Here is a 19,861-nt window from a genome sequence, read left to right on the forward strand (position 1 = left end):
CCAGCCAGGGTCTGCCCCACTAGCCCAGGGGCACTGGGGTTGATGCTGTTGGCTACTGAAATGAGTGATCCCCAGTCTGAGGAGGGAGACAATCATCCCTGCCCTCAGGGGAGCCCCAGTCTGAAGGGAGAAACTCATCCTTGCCCTCACATAGGCCCTGAGTTGGCAGGAGGCAGGCCTCAGCTGCAGCGCGGCAGGGAGGGGGGGACCTGGAAGGGGCGTACATTTGGGAGGAGAGGAATGAAGAGAGGCCAGGGCTCAGGCGGAGAGACCCAGCCAGCGTAGCAGAGGTGGGAGAAACAGAGAAGGAGGAATCCTGTGCAGGATGGGGCCAGGGAGGGTGGGAGCTCAGAAGAGGGGCTTGGAAAACGATTAGGTCTCCTGGAGCTAGGACCACCTCTTCTGATGGATTCTGGGAAGTGTAGGAAAGTAGGGAGTGGGCAGCAGTAAAGTGGGAAGAGAAAGAAGGCCCCAGAGGTGACCCCACAGTAGGGGGTACAGACTCTCCATGCTTCACTGTCTAATGAAACCCGGAATTTCCAAGTAGAAAAATGGAAAAGTCAGTGGAAGAGGTCACAAGTTCAACTCCGACCCCTCTGCCAGGAGTCTCCTGCCTGGGACAGTGCATGCATGTGCTGGCCGTGCACACGTGTTGGTGCGTGCATGAGGGTGTTGGCAGGAGATCCCGGGAAGGGTGTGCTCACCCAGCATCCTCCGGGATACTCAGGAGAGAAGCAGCTCAGGCCACAACTCGCCATTCAGGCAGCGCCCCGAGAGTCCTGACTCCCGGCACCGGGAGCGTAGAGCTGGGTAGAAGGAAGGGAAGAGCAGTGGTGAGAACTCAGGATGACTAGCCTCTGGCCATGACACTAACAGCTGGGTGACCTTGGTCAAGTCACTGCTCCTCTACAGTTGGTGTCCTACTCTACAACAGCAGAGAGTGGGACTCCCAGTGTAGCTGAATGCAGGATGTGTCCAACTGATAGCGTACCCCGAGCTTTCTCGGGCAGCGGGTGGATACAATATCAAGTAACAATGAATCATACTCTGTGAAAGTTTTTGCTGTCCTTTTCAACTCTTAAGAGCATGGATCTGGAGCAGACCTGCTTTGTTTGAAAGAGCAGCTCCACTGCTAATGAGCTGAATGACCTTGACCCTCACATATTTCTGTGCCTTGATTTCCTCATCTATAAAATGGGCATTATAATACCCATCCTGGAGTCACTGTGAGGACTACATATGAAGCGCTTTGCCCAGTGCCTACCATTCTACATGTGTTGGCTGTTTTTTGACCCAGGAGAAAGTCTCTCAGGGGCCCAGGGGACCTCTGACATTGGGCACCTGCCAGCCTTCTGTGTTACCAGCAGAGCAGGAAACACTATCCAGCTAGAATTTAATAATATTTTATTCTGGCTTTATTCTTTTTTTTTTTAACGTTTTATTTATTTTTGAGACAGGGAGAGACAGAGCATGAACAGGGGAGGGTCAGAGAGAGGGAGACACAGAATCCGAAACAGGCTCCAGGCTCTGAGCTGTCAGCACAGAGCCTGACGCGGGGCTCGAACCCACGGACTGCAAGATCATGACCTGAGCCGAAGTTGGCCGCCCTACCGACTGAGCCACCCAGGCGCCCCAATTCTGGCTTTATTCTTAAGGCTTTCTTCTGTTTAGAGCAAGTGATACTGGCCTTCTAGTTACAATTTCGATAGGGATAAATTTTAAACTTGAAAACTTTAATACTAAGGGTGCCTGGGTGGCTCAGTTAAGCATTGGACTCTTGGTTTGGGCTCAGGTCATGATCTCGTGGGTTCAGGGGTTCCAGCCCCAAGTAGAGCTCCACCCTGGCAATGTGGAGCCTGCTTAGGATTCTCTCTCTCTCCGACACCCCCTTTCAAAATAAATAAATAAACTTTTAGATAGATAGATAGATAGATAGATAGATAGATAAAAACTGTATTACTAATAAGGATGATTTACCCTCCGGTTCCCTTTCCCATCAAATCTGAACACAGGTTTTGGTGGTCATAAGAGGAGGAAGAGAAACACTGAAGCTGGCCTCACAGTGCTTATGGTCTGGTATATAACCCATGGGCTAGTTTCAAACAAGGTAAAAAAAAAAAAAATAGGGCTGGCTGAGTCAGTTGAGCCTGGGACTTTGGGTGGGAGGGGGCACTTCGGGTCCTCTGTCCCCCTCTCTCTGCCCCTTCCCTGCTCCCTCTCTCAAAAATAAACGTTTTTTTTTTTAATTTAAAAAAATAAGGGGTGATCTGAGAATATGACAAAATTCTTCAAAGTGGTACCCAACGTCTGGAGCTTGGCATACCCTGGTAATCCCATAATTCCTGATCTTCTTTGAACTCAGAGGACAGGACAGAGGCACACCCGACCTCCAACAGAGAGCTGGCACTCCCCCACTCTCTTTCCACTCTTCCCCACCTCTCCTTCAGGTCTCCTTCCTCAGTCCCACGGTAACTGCCACTTTGCTCTCCCCTCCTGCCCTCATCGGACTCCCCTTTAATCATCCAGAACCCCGCAGACTGCCAAAGCCACTCAGGGTCCCCCGAGCCCTTCCTGGAACCGGCCTTGGCAACAGATTAAAGACGCCCCACCACGGTTTATCTCTGCCTCGTGACCCGCACTAGTGGGTTCCGTCCCCCGCGGGGGCGGGGGTTTCTGTTGGCCCCGCCCCCTGACCCATGGCCTGACCCTCTTCAAAGGCACCCAGAGACTACTCTGCGCCCCCAGTCTGCGCCCCGCCCCGGCTGGTCCAGCCCCTCCTTGTAGCAGGTTAAGAGCCCCCCAGAGCCGGGAGCTGCGGACAGAAGCGCACTCGTTGGGGGGTGGGGGTGGGGGGGCCAGTCGTTCTCGTTGTCATGGCGACGGCGCGGGTGGCCTGGGCCCTGCGAGCCACCTCTGTGGGCGGAAGGCTGCGCGGTCCCCGAGGCACTGGGGGCGCCCGGAGGCTGAGTGGCAGCGCGCGACGGCGGGCGGCCAGGGGCACCAGCCCGGGGCGCCGGCTCAGCACCGCCTGGGCGCCCGTCCAGCCCGCGCGAGAAGCGGCCGGGGACGACACCCACTCGCCTGCCGCGGAGGAGCCTGAGTGGACACCGCCCCCCGCGCCCCCGCTGCCCCCCGAGCCTCCCGGGCGCGCGGCCGGCCGCTCGCTGGTGCAGCGGGACATCCAGGCCTTCCTGAACCAGTGCGGGGCCAGCCCCGGGGAGGCGCGCCACTGGCTCACGCAGTTCCAGACCTGCTACCACTCCGCGGACAGGCCCTTCGCGGTCATCGAGGTGAGCGGAGCCCGGCGCCGGCCGTGTCACAGCGAGGGGATCGGGGTTGTGCGGCAACGTGTCACCAGGCAGGGCGGGACCGACCGCAGACTCTGCGCAGCGGAAGCGGGAAGGGGCGCGACGGAGCCGGGACAAGTGTCCCGCGGACTGGGTGAGGCTGCGCGCTCCTCCAGCAGTCTCACGCCCGGCCCCGGGTGAGGAGCCTGAGGCCCCTGATCCGCCAAGTGTGATGCGCTGGAGAACTCCCCTTTGCCGCGGGCGCAGTTAGGGGTTCAGGTGGCAAATGGGGAACCTGGACGGGAGCCGCCTGGGTTACCCCTCCCCCCAAGGAGTCCTAGAGTCCAAGGTCGCAGGGAGGCACAGAGGGAGGAACACCAGTGTGAGATAAGAGGATGGCAAGACCCAACAGGGCAAAGGGCGGAGCAGGTGCTCGCCGTTGGCCAGAAATGGGACCTGACTGCTCCTGGGCAGGGAAGGGGCACCACGGGCCCCCTGCTGCTGGAGTGAGCAGGTTCGGCAGGAGTCAGGGCCAATGTCGCGGCTCCTGAACGCTCACTCCTCCTCAGGTGGACGAGGAAGTCCTCAAGTGCCGGCGGGCGGTAACCAGTCTGGCCTTCGCCCTGGCATTCCTGCAGCGCATGGACATGAAGCCGCTAGTCGTCCTCGGGCTGCCGGCTCCCACGGCGCCCTCTGGCTGCCTCTCCTTCTGGGAGGCCAAGGCACAGCTTGCCCAGAACTGCAAGGTGCTGGTGGATGAGCTGCGGCACAACGCTGCCACTGCCGTGCCTTTTTTTGGTGGCGGGTCGGTGCTGAGCGCGGCTGAGCCAGCCCCACATGCCAGGTTAGTGCGGGTCTTCCCGGCCGGGCGTCTTTAGATCTCGCTACCCCGCCCGCCCGCCCCTGCCAGCCCGGCAGGCCTGGTGGGAGCCTTCTTGAGCACCACGTCTGGCCCACAGCTATGGCGGCATCGTCTCGGTGGAGACCGACCTGCTACAGTGGTGCCTGGAATCGGGCAGCATCCCCATCCTGTGCCCCATCGGGGAGACGACCGCACGGCGCTCCGTGCTCCTCGACTCGCTGGAGGTGACCGCGGCTCTAGCCAAGGCGCTCCAGCCCACCAAAATCATCTTCCTCAATACCACAGGCGGCCTGCGCGACAGCAGTCAAAAGGTGTGTCCCCTCTTTACCGGCCCCATTCTCGCGATTCTGGGCCTGGCCGAACCCCTCTCGTGCTCCCTGCCCGCCTCCCAGACGGGCCCCAGAGTCATTCTCCAGCCGGGTGGGTCGGGAGTGGAGTGGTGCTCAAATCTGAACCCTCCCCGGCCTAGGACTCCGAGAGGAAGGGAGGGTAAAGGGGTCAGTGAGGAAGGGTCTGCGGGGCAGCAGCACAGTCGTGGCCGGCTACCGGCCAGAGGCTCACCCCCTGGCCCCGGACGCAGGTCCTGAGTAACGTGAACCTGCCCGCCGATCTGGACCTGGTGACCAACGCTGAGTGGGTGAGCACCAAAGAACGGCAGCAGATGAGGCTCATCGTGGACGTGCTCAGCCGCCTGCCACACCACTCCTCTGCCGTCATCACCGCTGCCAGCACACTACTCACCGAGCTCTTCAGCAACAAGGGTGAGGGCCTCGCCTGGGGGGGGGAGGGAAGGGGGGCTGGGTCCCAGGAGTGAGCAGGGGAGGTGGCTTTCTGCCAGTCAGGAAGCCGCAGGGGGCCGCCACCCCACAAGCTCTCCGCTCTGGCTGCACCTGGGGGAGGTGAGCGCGGAGCAGGTGGGCAGGGTGGATAGACACCGGCGCCAAGTGGGACCGACCAGGCTAGGAACCTGGGGCGGGAACTGGAGGAGGGGCGGGGAGACCAGGGGCTGGAGACAGGGTTTCCGCGAGGTAGGCGGGTCTAGGGGAAGTAAGTGGGACCACAGGCGATGGACGGACGTTGAGGGACAAACTGCCAGGGGAAAGCATCTCCAAGTGTGAAAATCACCGACGTATCTATGCAGTCCGCAGAACGCATTTCACTGTGGAGGTCTTCCAAAGAGGGTCACTGTCCCACGAGCCCCCGAGTCCCTGTCCTACCTGGAACCCCCGCCAGGACGCGCAAATGCAAGAGCGGATGGGACCTGGCTCTTGGGCGAAACTAACACCTCCTCCTCCATCCCACCCCCAGGGTCCGGGACCCTGTTCAAGAACGCCGAGCGGATGCTGCGAGTGCGCAGCCTGGACAGCCTGGACCAGGGCCGCCTAGTGAACCTGGTCAACGCCAGCTTCGGCAAGAAGCTCCGGGACGACTACTTGGCCTCGTTGCGCCCGCGGCTGCACTGTGTCTACGTCTCTGAGGGGTGAGCCTGCGAGCCCCAGAGGGCGAGGGACAGAGCTGGGCAGCTTGGGGCCGAAGGAGGTCCCAGCCTGCCTCTCCCCCGCTGCGCCAGGTACAACGCGGCCGCCATTCTGACCACGGAGCCCGTACTGGGGGGCACCCCCTATCTAGACAAGTTTGTGGTGAGCTCCAGCCGCCAGGGCCAAGGCTCCGGGCAGATGTTGTGGGAGTGCCTGCGGCGGGACCTGCAGACGCTTTTCTGGCGCTCCCGGGTCACCAACCCCATCAATCCCTGGTAGGTCCCGCTCCTCCCGCCTCCGGGCCGCCCCACCCCCCGCCCTCCACAGCCACGCCCCAGAAGGCCGGGCTTCCCCCAAGGAAAAGGCCCCATTCTGTGAGGCCCGACATTCCCCAAGGGAGCAGACCACACACTGAGCCTGAGATTTCCCCCTCGAGCAGAGCACACTTAACCCCGCTCTGCCCGCTGCAGTGGATTCCTTGAAGACACTCCCCGACTCTCCCGGAGTCTTGAGAAATCCTGACCCTCCAGGCTTCATTCTAGGTCCAGTTGTCAAGCTCTGACCCCAGGCCCACTGCTTCTCCAGCGGAGCATTTTCTCCTCTCTCTTTTTCCTTTTGCAACTATCCGTTCACCGGGGTCTGTGGGCACCAAGAGGTGAACAAGAACCCCACCCCTGGGGGGCGCCTGGGGGGCTCAGTCAGTTGAGGGTTGAGCATCTGACTCTTGGTTTTGGCTCAGGTCATGATCGTGGGATAGAGCCCCGCCCTCAGGCTCAGATAATAGCAGGGTGTCTAGCATGTAGTAGGTCCTCAAAATAACCAGTGAGTAGTGAGCACTGGCCTTGCCCTAAAAGATCCTTCCTCCCCCCTCCCCCCCCCCCCAATCAGGTACTTCAAACACAGTGATGGCAGCTTCTCCAACAAGCAGTGGATCTTCTTCTGGTTTGGCCTGGCTGACATCCGGGACTCTTATGAGCTGGTCAACCATGCCAAGGGGCTGCCCGACTCCTTCTGCAAGCCGGCTTCTGACCCAGGCAGCTGACCCTCACCACCAGCCCCGCAGGCCCTGGGATAACCAGGGTGAACCAAAAGCCATGCCTGCTGGAGGTGACCCCAGGCAGCCGCAGGCTGGACCAAGCTTGTTGGCTAAGGATCTGCAGAGGAGGAAGCAGCCCCTACTCTACTCTGCCCAGAGGGGGGCACCCAAGTGGGGACAAGCACAGGAAGAAGGGTGTGCCCAAGACACCCCCCCCCACCACTGGCTCCAAAGCTAGAACCAGACAGCTTTCAATTTTCAGTCTAGAGATCTTGGGGGGGGGGGGAGTGGGGGCCTTGCCTTCCAGGGCTCCACTCAGGGCTAATCTTATAGGTGGGCCAGTCTTCTGGCCGCTGTGCTGTCTTGAGGCTCCCTTGCCCACAATATTACCCTCATTTGCTTGATATTCCACCACTTATTTTAATTCTTTTGGGTCTTACAACTTTCCAGGAGGCCTCAATTAAAACACAAACACTTGTCTTGAGAGTGAAGTAAAACACACTTGAAAAGAAATGAGCAGTGACCCTCTGAGAGCAAGATCCCGAGGGCCGGGGAACCAGGGGACTCCCAGGGGGAAGAGGAGAGCTCAATGAGACGGAGTGCCCCCAAGATCAATGCTGCCACCGTCTCCCTCAGCTGGGTGTCAGCAGCCCCCCGAGGGGCTCCCTTACTCTGGAGTTAGGAAGCGTACTCCACCCCACAGACCAGACCGACAGCAGCCGCAGCTGTCTCTCCAAGCCAGGCTCTGAGCCAAGCGCAGACTTGCATGTTTTCCCCTAGGCCCCACTGGAGGCTGTCTGCATCTGTGGGAGGGGAACACCTCAGCCTCCCGGAGCCCAAAGTCAGAGGTTACATTCCGCATTTTTGGCCCCCACGATGCACCAGGCCCCAGGCTGGCCGCCAGGCTACTTTCAATCAGGAAGTGCATGGACAAGTAGGGGAAAGACCACCACGGCACAGCAGGGGCCACGACAGAACCAAACCCCCAGAGCAGCCTCCGACTTCCCTCGGGAGAGGGGTGGCGTGGGGGGCACGGCTGTGCACGGACAGGCATCAGACAGGCCTGACCTAGAATCCAGCTCTGCGGTTGGAGGCAAGCTGCTTGCCTTCTTGGTGCTTCCATTTCCTCATCTGTAAGATGTCAAACCCTCATAGGGGAACCTTAACATTAGCTCTCCCCCTCTCGTTGCCCTCCAAGAATTCTTCAAAAGAAAGCAGGAGGACCGAAAAGGGGAGGACAAGACAACCTACAACACAGGGACCGAGGGTATGGGTCAAAAACAGACCACAGGGAGGGTCTTGACCAGAAAGCCAAGGATTGTGGGAACTCTCAGAACAGGGCGGAGATCACGGGAGGACTAAAGTGGGGCTTAACCAGATGTGGTCTTTCAAGAAACCCAAGATCAATCCCAGCCAATGGCAAAGTGCCCTGTGGGGAGAGCGGAGAAGCAAAGCCAAACATCTATATAAAATGTTTATTTTTGGAGGACTGTGTGGTCTGGTGTTTGGGAGGGCACTCACCCCAACCAGGCCAACCATACGGCTGGAAACAGAAGGCAGGAGGCGGGAAGTTGGCCGATGCCCGCCCTACCCCTGCACACCCCAGACTGGGGCCTGCTCTGCTTTCAAGGTGGGGCAACAGCTAGTGCGGATTCTGCCCCTGGCATACCCTGAGAACTCACGTGACTCCTGTGGTGCCCCACCCCTCAGCATCTCCCGGCCCGATCCACACATCAACACACATATATGCACTCTCAGTCTCCAAAAAAGCACTGTAGAGCCCAGCTGCTCTTGCCAGGTTCAAAAAGGAATTTTTCACATTTGCTCACTTCCGGTTCGTGAGCAGTCTTCTTCCTCTGTCTCCCACTCTCAGTACCCCCACCTGAGCCCTGCCGTACTCCCTTCTCTGGGACAGCAGACCCAGGGAGCAGTCGGCCTCAGCTCTCCTCCTAACGAACAGGAAAAAACAACCCCGTAAGGCATCATCCTCAGGGTTCCCACCCCCAAGGGCTGAGCCCAGGCACTGGGGAAGAGACCTGCGTCTTACCGACACATACACACATAGCAAAGAACCAAACCAACAGAGCAGAAAGCATAAAGAAACAACTGGGCCAGCAAGGAGGAAGGCAGGGTGGCCCTCAGTGGCTCCCTGCACCCGTCTCAGCCTCTTGTCGTGCAACTCAGCCATCAGTGGCCAGGATGACAGCGGCCCCAAAGATGCCCACGCTCTCTCCAAGGAGCTTCATCTGGTTCCAGAACTCAACGCGCCGTGTGTTGTGCCAGTAGGCAACGTTGCCGTCAATGAGCAGCATGACTGGGGGTAGCAGGACAGCCAGGATCTGGGCAGCCAGCGTCACGTAGTAGCCCGACAGGAAGGCCAGCGCCAGGACGCCGTAGAGCACAAAGAACAGCTGGATCATCAGCTCCCCTCCCGGGAGATGGTTCAGATACGCCAGCCGGTCCTCCTTGCTGTGCTGCAGTGAGTAGGCCTAGGGACACACATCTGCTAAGTCTCTCCAACGGGCGGGGGAGCCTGTCTGGGGAGCGCTGCCCCTGAGATGGCACCTGAAAGTCAGCCTCTGCAAGCTGGGCTTCTGGCTCCCATCTCGGACTTGGGGCTCTCTGAAAAGTAGGACCTGCGTCTCCCTCACAGACTCGGGAGCTCACGAGATTAGGGCCTATCTCTCCTCACCCTGGGGGGGGCGCCGCTCAGAAGGACGGAAGTGTGTCTCCACAGCCAGACTGGGGCTCTCACCTCTGAATACACAGCACTGCGTGTGGAATATGGTGCCCAGTAACTGAGATGGGGCCAAGCGACCCGGAGCCTGTCCAGGTCCCCACCCACACTGGCCCACCCCTAGGTCCTCCACTAGTACCATAACTGGCTACCCTAGTCAACCTCCATCAACTCTGAGTGGTAGAGCCCCATCTGGGGCCTGGACCCCACCAAACCTCTCCTTGGCCCCCTCTCCCAGCCCTCTGGGGGCTGAATCCACGAGAGGACCGGTCCGTCTCATTCTCCTCACTCTCGGGCTTGGGACTGACAGGTCAAGCCAATGTCTTCTCTCCCCAGTGCAACGATGTTGGAAGAAGGGACTCTCAGCCAGGTCTCAGGCCCTGGAAACCCGAGGCCCAGAAGCTGACTGAGGCAATTCCCAGGAGGCAGACCATTGGGAACTACATGCCCACGTCCCTGGGCTCTGCCAGGCATGGGCTCAAACCTCATGCCCAGGCAAGCGCTTCCAGCCAGCAGTCCCCCAACCTACCACGCAGATGAGGTAGATGCCCAGGAACACCTGGCCGGTGGACTGGAGGGAGCGGCTGCGGGGCTTCCGGCGGTACAGCTCCCCAGCGCCGCTGGCCAGCACGAGAAAGCCGCCGATGATAGCAACCGTCCGCGAGTACATACGGACCTAGGCCGAGGTGAGGGGACCCAGTCAGAAACTGCAGCCACCACATTTCTCCCGGCTGTCCAGAGCACTGAACTGCCCACCTCTATACACCCCATTCCATCTGATAAACCCTTTCACCAATTCCAAGTGTGGTGGGCAGGTGCAGCAGACAAGGATAACTCTTTTAATCAGAGTGGAAACTGAGGCCTGGCAGGGTTCATAAAATTGGCCAAGGTCCTACAGAAAGTGGCAGAATCCAGATGCCAAGTGTTGCCCCATCCATCTCTACTTGCAGGTGTGCAGACTCGAATCCCAATGTTCCTTCTCCTATATAGTACAGAGTCTGTGCCATTAAGAAAACCATTGGTCTCACTATCCCGTTCACACTTCTGCCTCCTCTACTGGATTAACAGTGCATTCCTTGAGGGTGGGTAGTGCCTTTGTCCAGGCTTATCTCCAAGGCTGCATTCTGGCGTTTTAAGGTTTAAATGCTGCACGAAGATTAATTAAATTTCATAAAAATCAGATGGTTGCAACCGGTTACTCTCCAAGGTCCCTTTTGCCCTATAGTCTGAAATTACTAAACTAATGCTTTAAAGGGTTCTGGGAACTAGGTGACCTGGGTTCTGGTCTCACCTGCAATGCTATCTGTGATGTGACCCTGGGAAAATCTGTTTCTCATCTTCCCACCTCGGTTTTCACACTCTGAAAGGCAGTCCTGTGTGGTCCCTAAGTTCCTTTCATTCTTCCAGTCTGTAATAATGTCCACAAGCCCGGGGGTTCTGCCTTCCCAGGCTTCACACTGTGCACCTAGCTGGCACCATGCATTACCCAACTGCCCCGGGGGCACTGGCCTCTGGCTCCCTATCCCCATCTCCCCTTAGGCCGAGGTGCTCACCTTCAGCCAGTCCCCGTAGTGGACGTAGCCCCCGATGTAGGCGGCGTAGGTGCTAATGGCCAGCTGGAGTGCGGCCCCCAGCGCGAACCAACGCCGCTTCACTCCAAAGGACATGAAGCTGGCGCACAGTACGGCCGCCCCCAAGTCGAAGTACAAGTAGGGCACTGGGATGTCGGGCTTCCTGCGAGCCGGAGAGGAAAAGAAGCAACGGGGACAGGATGAAGCGGGAGAAGAGCCTTGCGACCCCTTGAGTTCCCACAAGCTCCAAGCTCCCCCAAACCGGAGACTCTTCTCACGGCCAGGACCCCGGCACTACGCCCGATGCCCACCTTGCCCCAGACCAGAGCCCTTAACAAGTCTAAGGTCCCAATCCCTCCCCAGCCCAAGGGTCCCAACTTCTTCCCCACCTCACCGCACCCCCGTTCCTGGGGCGGGCCGTACCGCCCCCCACCGCGTTCGGCGGCCGCGTGGGCCCGCTCACCGGCGCGCCTCGGCCCTTTCAGCGTACAGCATGAGCTGGCTGAAGCAGCCCCAGAAGGGGCAGCGTGTGAGCAACACCGAACCCAGCTGCATGATCAGCTGCAGCATCCACCGTCGCGAACCCATCTTCGACGCCATCTTGGAGAAGGGCAGTCCGCTGCGGCGTCACTCCCGACGGGGAGGCCGGCGCCGGGATGCGACACGCAGCTTCCGGGTCCCGAGGAGCGGAGGAGGGCGAGGGGGCAACATCTTTCCCTTCCGACGGGAAACAACGCTCTCGCTTTCTAGTTCCGGACCGAAGGAGGTGTTCCAACTGGGAGTTCGGCCTTAATCGCCGCTCATGGAGACTAAAGGATCCCTTGTGTGGCTGCAAAATTGAAAACTAGACTAGAGGAAGGTTCCTTATCAGAACCATGGGCAATAACTTGACGTAATGAGGCGAACTAGTCTTTGACTGATGCTAGACCTGGGCTCAATCCTAACTCCCAACTCTGTGACTTTGAGTATATCACCTACACTTTCCAAGACCCACCTCTCAAATGGAGAGGACATCTACCTCAGGGTTGTTCTGATGTGTACATGTGGCAGTGTGGGTACTAGCTCATAGTAGGGTGCAACACACACACACAAAATCTCTCTACTTTTGTTTAATTTCAGAGTAAGGTGTTCCCTTGGCTAGGTCACTTGTAGACAAGTCTGGCTTTCCCTCTGTCCCCTGAGAGGAATAAAATCTGATGTGGATATATGGGACATCTTAAATCAGTGTATTCTCTCTAGCTCCAATGCTCCTGCTCTAGCCCAAACTACCATCTTTTGTTGGTTTGACTGCAGCAGGCTTCCAACTGGCCTCCTGGCTTCTCCTTTGGCCTCCTTGTGTATTCTCAGCTCCTCTATGTTTTCATAACTATCGGGTACCCTTCTGTTGAATCCCTGAGCACATTGTTAATTATATATTTGGGATTCTTTGCTAACGACCAGATTAACAATAGATTGTGAGTTTCATTAGGGCAAGGTTTCTGCTCACAGCCTAGTGTAAGATGCATTCAGGAAACATGTGCTAAATAGATACAAGAACAAAGGATGTTGCCACTATGTCTCATTCATAGTACTCAGTGAGTATTAGTTGAATAAGTGGGCAAAAGTTCCCGGCCCTCCAGGATTGCCACCACAAAGCCACCCCACTCATCTCTCTGCACCCTCCTACCACCCTGCAACACAAATTCATCTTCCCATATTGAAGTTAAGACTCTACAAGCACTCCCACTAGACTGTTTAATTCAGGTCTGATTGTTTCCAGTTCCCTGGAGTCGGGAGAGGGGCCTCGTGTCCAAACCGTATTTCTGACAATGTGAATTAAACATTCCCAATCAGCCAGTGAAAGCTGAACAAAACACCTCTCACATTTTTTACAAAGTCACTGAGATAAACAGTGGGTATAACAGAAATGTGATGGAGGGATAGATATATTCATGCAAAAAAACAAAACAAAACAAAACAAAAAAAACTAGGGAACAGGATTGTGTATGTGCATGCTGGGATTGGGGGTGGGGGAAAGGAATCTCCAGGCAAAGGGAATGAGAAAAGGCCTGGATTAAAGGCCATTTTGTCTATCTCTGCCCACGTGCCAGTGACAAACACATGACGTTAAGTTTTCCACAGGCACATAGCGTAGAATCAAGTTTTCAATTGTTTTTGTTTTGTTTTGTTTTTCCCAGGCTCCATCCTTGAGTTAAATGTGACAAGATGCACAGCCCTTGGAAAGGAGCTAAGGTGTTGAGGACAACTGGAACGGACTGGGGTGTTGCCCACGGGAGCAGTACCCCTACCCCATCCCACCATCCTCATGACTTTAGCAACAACAGAGGCCAAGGACATGTGTGGGGAGGGGCAGGAGACCAGGATTAACCAAGCTTCCCTTGGTTCCCAGCCCACCCCCAGTTCCCTCTGGTCTTGCTCCACCTTTTACTGCCCTAGTCCCCAGAGGGTTGTTGAGAAGCACTAAGGGCCAAATCCTTCTTTCTCGGGTTGAGAAAGATGCTGACATTGTGCTAGGTCAGAGAATAGATGAATGGGCGGGTCAGAGGCTCTGGGAGAGGAACACAGCCATTTGTCCCCCTGCCCCCCACTCCTCCCACTCCTGCCTGGGGTGACAACTGAGCTGTAAAGACTTCTGAAGAACAGCCCTTCCCCATCTCTATCCGCTCTCCCTCCTCCAGCTGCCTCCACTTCTCTCTGCAGCGCCCCTCCCCCACCTCTCCAGAGGGCTCTCCCACCCCCCAGCTCCTCTGAAGCCCTGCCTGCACTTGCGCTCTGCCACGACCAGAGCCACAGTGGCCAGCATGGTGCCCAGGATACCCAGCGTGGTAGTCGTCTCAGCCAGGCAGAGCCGGGCCTCCACGCTGCTCAGCACCACCCCTGACTGCCCAGGGCCAGCATGTGTCAGGTTGCCCACGTCGGCCACCCATAAAAGTGCCACAGGTGGACCAAGCTTCCCAAAGGCCCACTGCAGGTCACAGTCGTGCAACCTGGTTTTTGGCCAGCAGCAGCTGTGTGCCCACCATCCAGATGTCCCCTGTCACCTTGAAACCAAAGTGCTACAGCCAGTCACCTATGAGAGGGGACGCCCAGCACCAACAAGGCCACAAAGGGCTCAGCCTCTAGCTCACTGATGTTATCCCCAGTCAGAGAGAGGACCTCCAGGCCTGGCATGGTGGCCAGGCCCCAGATAGCGGTTCCCAGCCTGCAAGAGTCAGTGTAGACAGAAGAGGCCCCCGAGCCTGGCTGTGCCCAGCTTGGTCAGCCAGTCGTGACTCAGGTCCAACTGCTCTAGGTGCCCCAGGCCCCACAGGCTGCTGGGGTCCGGGGTGACAAGCAGGTTGTGAGAGCAGTCCAGGCGGCGTACAAAGCCCAGGCTGGCAAAGAAGTCCAGGGGCAGGCAGGCCAGCTGGTTGTGGCTGAGGTGCAGCCGCTCCAGGAAACCCAGGCGTCCCAGGGCTCCAGCAGCTGGATCCCACAGGACACTGTGAGAAACAGCAGCACCCGGTCACCACAGGCTCTGGAAGGAGCCTCCTGGCAGGTGACTCGGATTATCGTGGCGCAGCTATGACAGCCACTCTGCCAGGGAGCCTGGGAGGGAGCCTCAGAGGGTAGAGGCCCCCGCAGTCCACAACACTGCCGGCAGCTGGACGGGTGCGTGGTGCTGGGCATGCTGCCGCCGGATACCCAAGGAAGGCCGATGCCACCACCGTGGCCATGGCCACTGTGAGGAAGCGGCCACACCAGCCCCAGGCACTCGTGGATGCATCGATCTTCGTGCCTGACTCCTTCACCCAGGACTCTGGGGAAGTGTGGGCATGCTAGGGGGAGAAAAATAAAGGCACCATGCAGGGGTCTCACCGTTTGCCACGTGCCCCAACATGGTCTTAAGGACACCTGCCTCCATCTCCCACAAATTTACGTGCTACCGAGGCTTCTGGCAAGAGCCGTCACAGCCTGAGACCCCAGCACCCTGATCCCCCACCCCAGCCACTTCTCATTCCCTTCTTCCTACTAGAATGAAAAGCAATCAGGGAAGATGGCCTTTTTAATCCCCGGCGCCCCTTCTTTACTCCCTCTCCATACCCACCCTCACCCCCACTTATTTCCCACACAGCCCAGGAGCTACTCTGCCTTCTCCTGCCCCTAAACATGCCCTTGGTCACTCAACCGGCTAACATTCGCAGAGTCGTCGTTCTGCAAGAGGACACAGCCTCGCCGAGATCCTGGCCCTATCTGACCACCTAGATGCTGGCCTAATCTGACCACCGAGGTCAGGGCCTCAGGCCATGGAAGTTCAACACACTCACCAGTGTTCCTGGCACCACCACCTGCCGAGTGCAGCCCCAGCCCAGGAATGACAGTGGAGAGATTTCAGCTCTAGTTACCTGCCCTCCTGCCCTCACCCCAGCCCCAAGCAGTAAAGAGAGAAGCTCTCAGGGTAGCCACAGCGCTGAGCGAGGATTGGGGGGTGAAGGGGGGGGCAGGTTGAGGAAATCTCCAAGGCCTTGTGGCTTTATATGCAGGGGAACAGGGCTTTGCCCTGCTTTTCTAAGAACGCCACTCTCATCCCACCGTATAGCCTTCTCCCCGAGCCCCACACCCTGCTCTATCTCTTGTCCAGATGGCAGCTTGGAGGACCTTGGAGGCCTCAAGTCACCACATCACAGATCCACAAGTCAGGAAGGAGCCAGGCATCTCCTCTTTCATTCTATATATACTATACTGTCTGCCTAAGACATCTGCCACCATCTATAATTCAGCTAGGTCTTGTCTAGACACAAAGGAAGACGTTCTCTCTTGTTCTCACTAGGCCGAAGGTTGAGATACCCCGTTCTGGTCTTCGAGAAGTGTCCAGCATCACCTTCTGAAATACAGAGGGATCTGGGGCCAGGTTGTCTGTACCCAGCTCTTCTGCCTTGCCCTAGGAGGCCAACCAAACAAGTTACTTTCTAGGTTTCCTAGTGTGTGTGCTCACCAGCCCCACCCAGCAAACTCTTAAGAGAATCATAATGGCCATATGGAAGAGCTGGTTACCAAGGGCCTGGCGTCTCATTAAAGGCTTCATTTAATCCTCAACTGAGACATTCATTTTACGAAGGAAACTAATGCTTGGCAAGGATACAGAAGTTGCCAAGTCATACCGCTAATTAGTGGCTGAGGTGCAATCTTCTACAACCTCGACCTGTCTGAATCCAGCCATGCTCCTGACCACTGAACTACAGTGCTCCAAAGACTGGGCCGCTGTCCCGCATGCCAGCCAAACACCCCTCGAAGAAGTTAAGGTCTACAGGTGAATAACACAGACGATCTTCAGAAAGGGAAGAAGAGCTGAGCCACCATCAACTTAGGATATGAATCTGACCCATCGGTTGATCAGATCTGAGCCCCTTTGAATTAATTCAAGGGATCTGGCTCAGAGAAATTATGGTGAAAATTTTGAAAACTGTCAATAATCTTTGAGGGGTGCCTGGCTGGCTCAGTTGATAGAGTTTGAGCCCCACATTTGGGTAGAGATTACATAAATCCTTTTTAAAAAAATTAAAAGGGGATTCTCTCTGTCACTCTCTCGCACTCCCCCCACCCCTGCTTGCATGTGCTCTCTCAATATAATTTTTTTAATGTTTAATATTTTTTTTAATCTTTTTAACATTTATTCATTTTTGAGAGACAGAGAGAGACAGAGTACAAGCAGGGGAAGGACAGAGAGAGAGGGAGACATTCCAAGGCAGGATCCAGGCTTTGAGTTGTCAGCACAGAGACCGACATGGGGCTCGAACTCACGAACTGTGAGATCATGACCCGAGCCAAAGTCAGACACTTAACCAACTGAGCCACCCAGGCGCCCCTCAATATAATAAACATTAAAAATTTTTATAATAAGGGTGCCTGGGTGGCTCAGTTGGTTAAGCACCTGATTTCAGTTCAGGTCACGATCTCATGGTCTGTGAGTTCGGGCCCCGCATCAGGCTCTGTGCTGACTGCTCAGAACCTGGAGCCTGCTTTGGATTCTGTGTCTCCCTCGCTCTCTGCCCATCCCCCACTCCTGCTCTCTTTCTCTCTCAAAAATAAACATGAAAAAAAATTTTAAATAAATTACAATAATCTCTGAGAAAATATTACAGACGGTTGCCAGAGACGAGCTCAGCAAAAGTTACAATTTTCACAAGTCAGACAAGTGTTAACAACAGTTAAAATTCAGAGCGTGTTGTGTGACCGGTCACCTAAAACATGATGACACTAGGTGCCCACATGAGTGCACGCAAAATAAGTTCCACTCAGACAACTTTAATTCCTTTTTTGATAGGGTTAACCAGATGACTATTGCAGACAAACATCTGGATCTTATTAAAGTCTCTCATCATATCCCTCGGGATAATGAAAACACAGAAGACAGTTTATACAAATTGGAACTAATACAACACTGGGATGGATAACTGCTATATTACAGAGTTAAGATTTTTTAAAAACTCTTAACAGGTTGGAAAAGCTGGCTGAAAAAAAAAAAGCCATTTCACTGGAGAAAACAAGACAGCTCCCAGTCATATCTGTGTGCCCCTTACCCAGGGGCTGCGAGGAAAAGGAAACATCCTGAAGAGCAAGGGCTAGCATGCAGGAGACCTAAGCTCCAGCCACAGTTCTAGAAATGAGCTGCTGCTTAGGACAAAAGGGCAGAGTACCATGTGTTGCTTCTCAAAGCAACTGAGCTCCCCCATCAAGGAAAGTGTTCAAGTAGAAGGGTGCCTGGGGGGCTCAGTCGGTTGAGCGTCCAACTCTTGATTTTGGCTCAGGTCATGATCTCACGGTTTGGGAGTTCGAGCCCCGCGTCGGGCTCTACGCTAACAGTGCGGAGCCTGCCTGGGATTCTCCCTCCCTCCCTCTCTCTCTCCCCGCCCCTCCCCACTTGCGTGCACACATCTCTCAAAATAAACTTTAAAAAAACGTTAAAAAAAAAAGTATTCAAGTAGAGACAAGCTGTCAAGGATGCTATGGAGGAGGATAGTTCAACTGGAAGGCTGGACTATTCCATATGAACTCTAACATCCCTGGTGTCTGTAAGTGCTGAGCTTCTGATACTGCCTGGGCCATCCCTGGCACTGGAAGCATCCTCTATTTGCACAATATTCACACACTGACTTCTGGATTTACACGGGTGCATATCCTTCCTATAGCCAGGACCTGAGGATGACAGCAGGACGCTTTCGGAAAGCCTAATCTGAACAAAAACCAAAGTGTATCTGATGACAGCCTCCATCTGTAGGGGTGAAGGGTCCCATTACTATAACCACTCCCTTGCAGATATCCTCAGCGGAACTCCCGTCTCCCTCCATCGTACAGACCTGAAGAACACCCTTGGTTGTACCCAGCTACCCACCTTCTGTGTCTGCACCTAAGTCACTTGACGTGACGAACATGAAGTCACACAATGGGCATCTGGTTAAACCCTAAATGCACGAGTACGGACCTGAGCAATCATGGCATTACCCGTGTTTACTGAACTACTGGACACGTGCTCCTTCACCCTCACCTCCCTGCCAAATCTACGAACCCACCAGCAACTGTATTGTCTTCTCCTGCCTTCTTCATGGTGGGAGAAAGGCACCCTCCTGTCAGAGACCAAAACATCTTCTGTGGCCACGGTTCTCACCTCCCATCTTCGCGGAGTTTGCAATAAGACAGTAACTCCTAAACACCTGGCTCCAGCCCAGTCCTCCCCACTGGACGCCAGGCTTGTCATTCAGCTGCCCATCTGCCAGCTGCTCGTTAGTTTCATGGGCAAGACAAAAATGACAAAATAAGGCTTGATTTTTCCACGAACCTCTTCCTCTCCCACCATTCACCATCCACACACAAGCCACTCTCCGTTCCTCTCCCCCTCACCACCTTGGCCTCAAACCATATCCATCAGCAAGCCCTGTCAGTCGTGAAGTCATCTGTCACCACCGCGTCTTACCTGGGTTTCTGCAACAGGCTCTTACTGCAGCGGTCTTTCTGCTTCCCTTTGCCACCTGACACCAGACTAAAGCCTTCAGCAGCTTAAAACCCCCTTACAGCTCCCCATTGTGCCCAGGACAGACTCCAATACCTACAATGGCAAGAAGGCCTTGCATGATCGAGCTCCTGCCAATTCCTCCTTCTGGCTCACTAGGCTTTAGCCAACCTATCTTCTAGCATTTCCTAAACACCCCAAGTTCTTATCACCTTCAACTTAGCACTAGCTCTTCCCTCTCTCCAAGTACTCTTGGCTGGCACCTCATTCAGATTTCTACTTAAATGGCAGCTCAGAGACCATCCCAGAATATTCTCTTCAGAGCAGTACACGTACACCCCTATACTAGGCATGAGCAGCTGCTCGAAACTCTGATAGAGACCAGAAAAAAAGGGGCCGGATTAGAAAAAGTAGGGGCCGGCCACTATAGCCCCTCTGCTAAAACTAACTGCTAGAAGGGCACCTGGGTGGCTCAGTCAGTCGGGTGACCCTTGGTTTCAGCTCAGGTCATGGTCCCAGGGTGGTGGGATTGAGCCCTACGTTGGGCTCTGCGCTGAGCATAGAACCTGCTTAACATTCTCTCCCTCTCTCCCTCTCCTCAACTGACATTTGTGCTCTCTAAAATTAAAAAAAAAAAAAAAAAAAAAAAAAATTTTTAATTAGGGGTGCCTGGGTGGCTCAGTCAGTTAAGCAACCAACTCTTAATTTCGGCTCCGGTCATGATATCCTGGTTGGTGAGATCAAGCCCCGTGTCAAGCTCTGCACTGACAGTATGGAGCCTGCTTGGGATTCTCTCTCTTCCTCTCTGCCCCTTCCCCACTGGTGCTCCCTGGGTCTCTCTCAAAATAAACTGAAAAAAAACAAAAAACAAAAAAACAAAACTGTTGAAGTCAGCATCAGAAG

The 19,861-nt window shown here is 55.6% G+C and overlaps 2 protein-coding genes and 1 non-coding gene across 3 annotated transcripts; 2 read left to right on the forward strand and 1 right to left on the reverse strand.

The window, feature by feature from the left end:
* Positions 1-1,975: 1,975 nt before the first annotated feature.
* Positions 1,976-2,108, forward strand: LOC124522263 (small nucleolar RNA SNORA61). The gene has a single exon (XR_006964726.1). It is a non-coding gene; the product is annotated as a small nucleolar RNA SNORA61 (small nucleolar RNA).
* Positions 2,109-2,873: 765 nt separating this feature from the next.
* Positions 2,874-6,669, forward strand: NAGS (N-acetylglutamate synthase). Its single transcript, XM_047093588.1, has 7 exons — positions 2,874-3,290; positions 3,857-4,131; positions 4,247-4,460; positions 4,730-4,910; positions 5,458-5,629; positions 5,720-5,902; positions 6,516-6,669. The coding sequence occupies exons 1-7, from the start codon at positions 2,874-2,876 to the stop codon at positions 6,667-6,669; spliced, it is 1,596 nt and encodes a 531-aa protein (XP_046949544.1).
* Positions 6,670-7,067: 398 nt separating this feature from the next.
* TMEM101 (transmembrane protein 101) lies at positions 7,068-11,571 on the reverse strand. The gene is made up of 4 exons (XM_047093567.1): positions 11,435-11,571; positions 10,954-11,134; positions 9,930-10,076; positions 7,068-9,152 (listed from the first exon to the last, which is right to left on the reverse strand). Exons 1-4 carry the CDS (start codon positions 11,569-11,571, stop codon positions 8,844-8,846), a joined length of 774 nt encoding a protein of 257 aa, XP_046949523.1. The 3' UTR covers positions 7,068-8,843.
* Between the last annotated feature and the right edge of the window lie 8,290 nt (positions 11,572-19,861).

This window comes from Lynx rufus, unplaced genomic scaffold (genome assembly GCF_022079265.1).
Source record: "Lynx rufus isolate CCGP_SWC_20201006 ecotype Redwood Valley unplaced genomic scaffold, mLynRuf1.p SCAF_34, whole genome shotgun sequence".
Taxonomy (NCBI): Eukaryota; Metazoa; Chordata; class Mammalia; order Carnivora; family Felidae; genus Lynx; species Lynx rufus.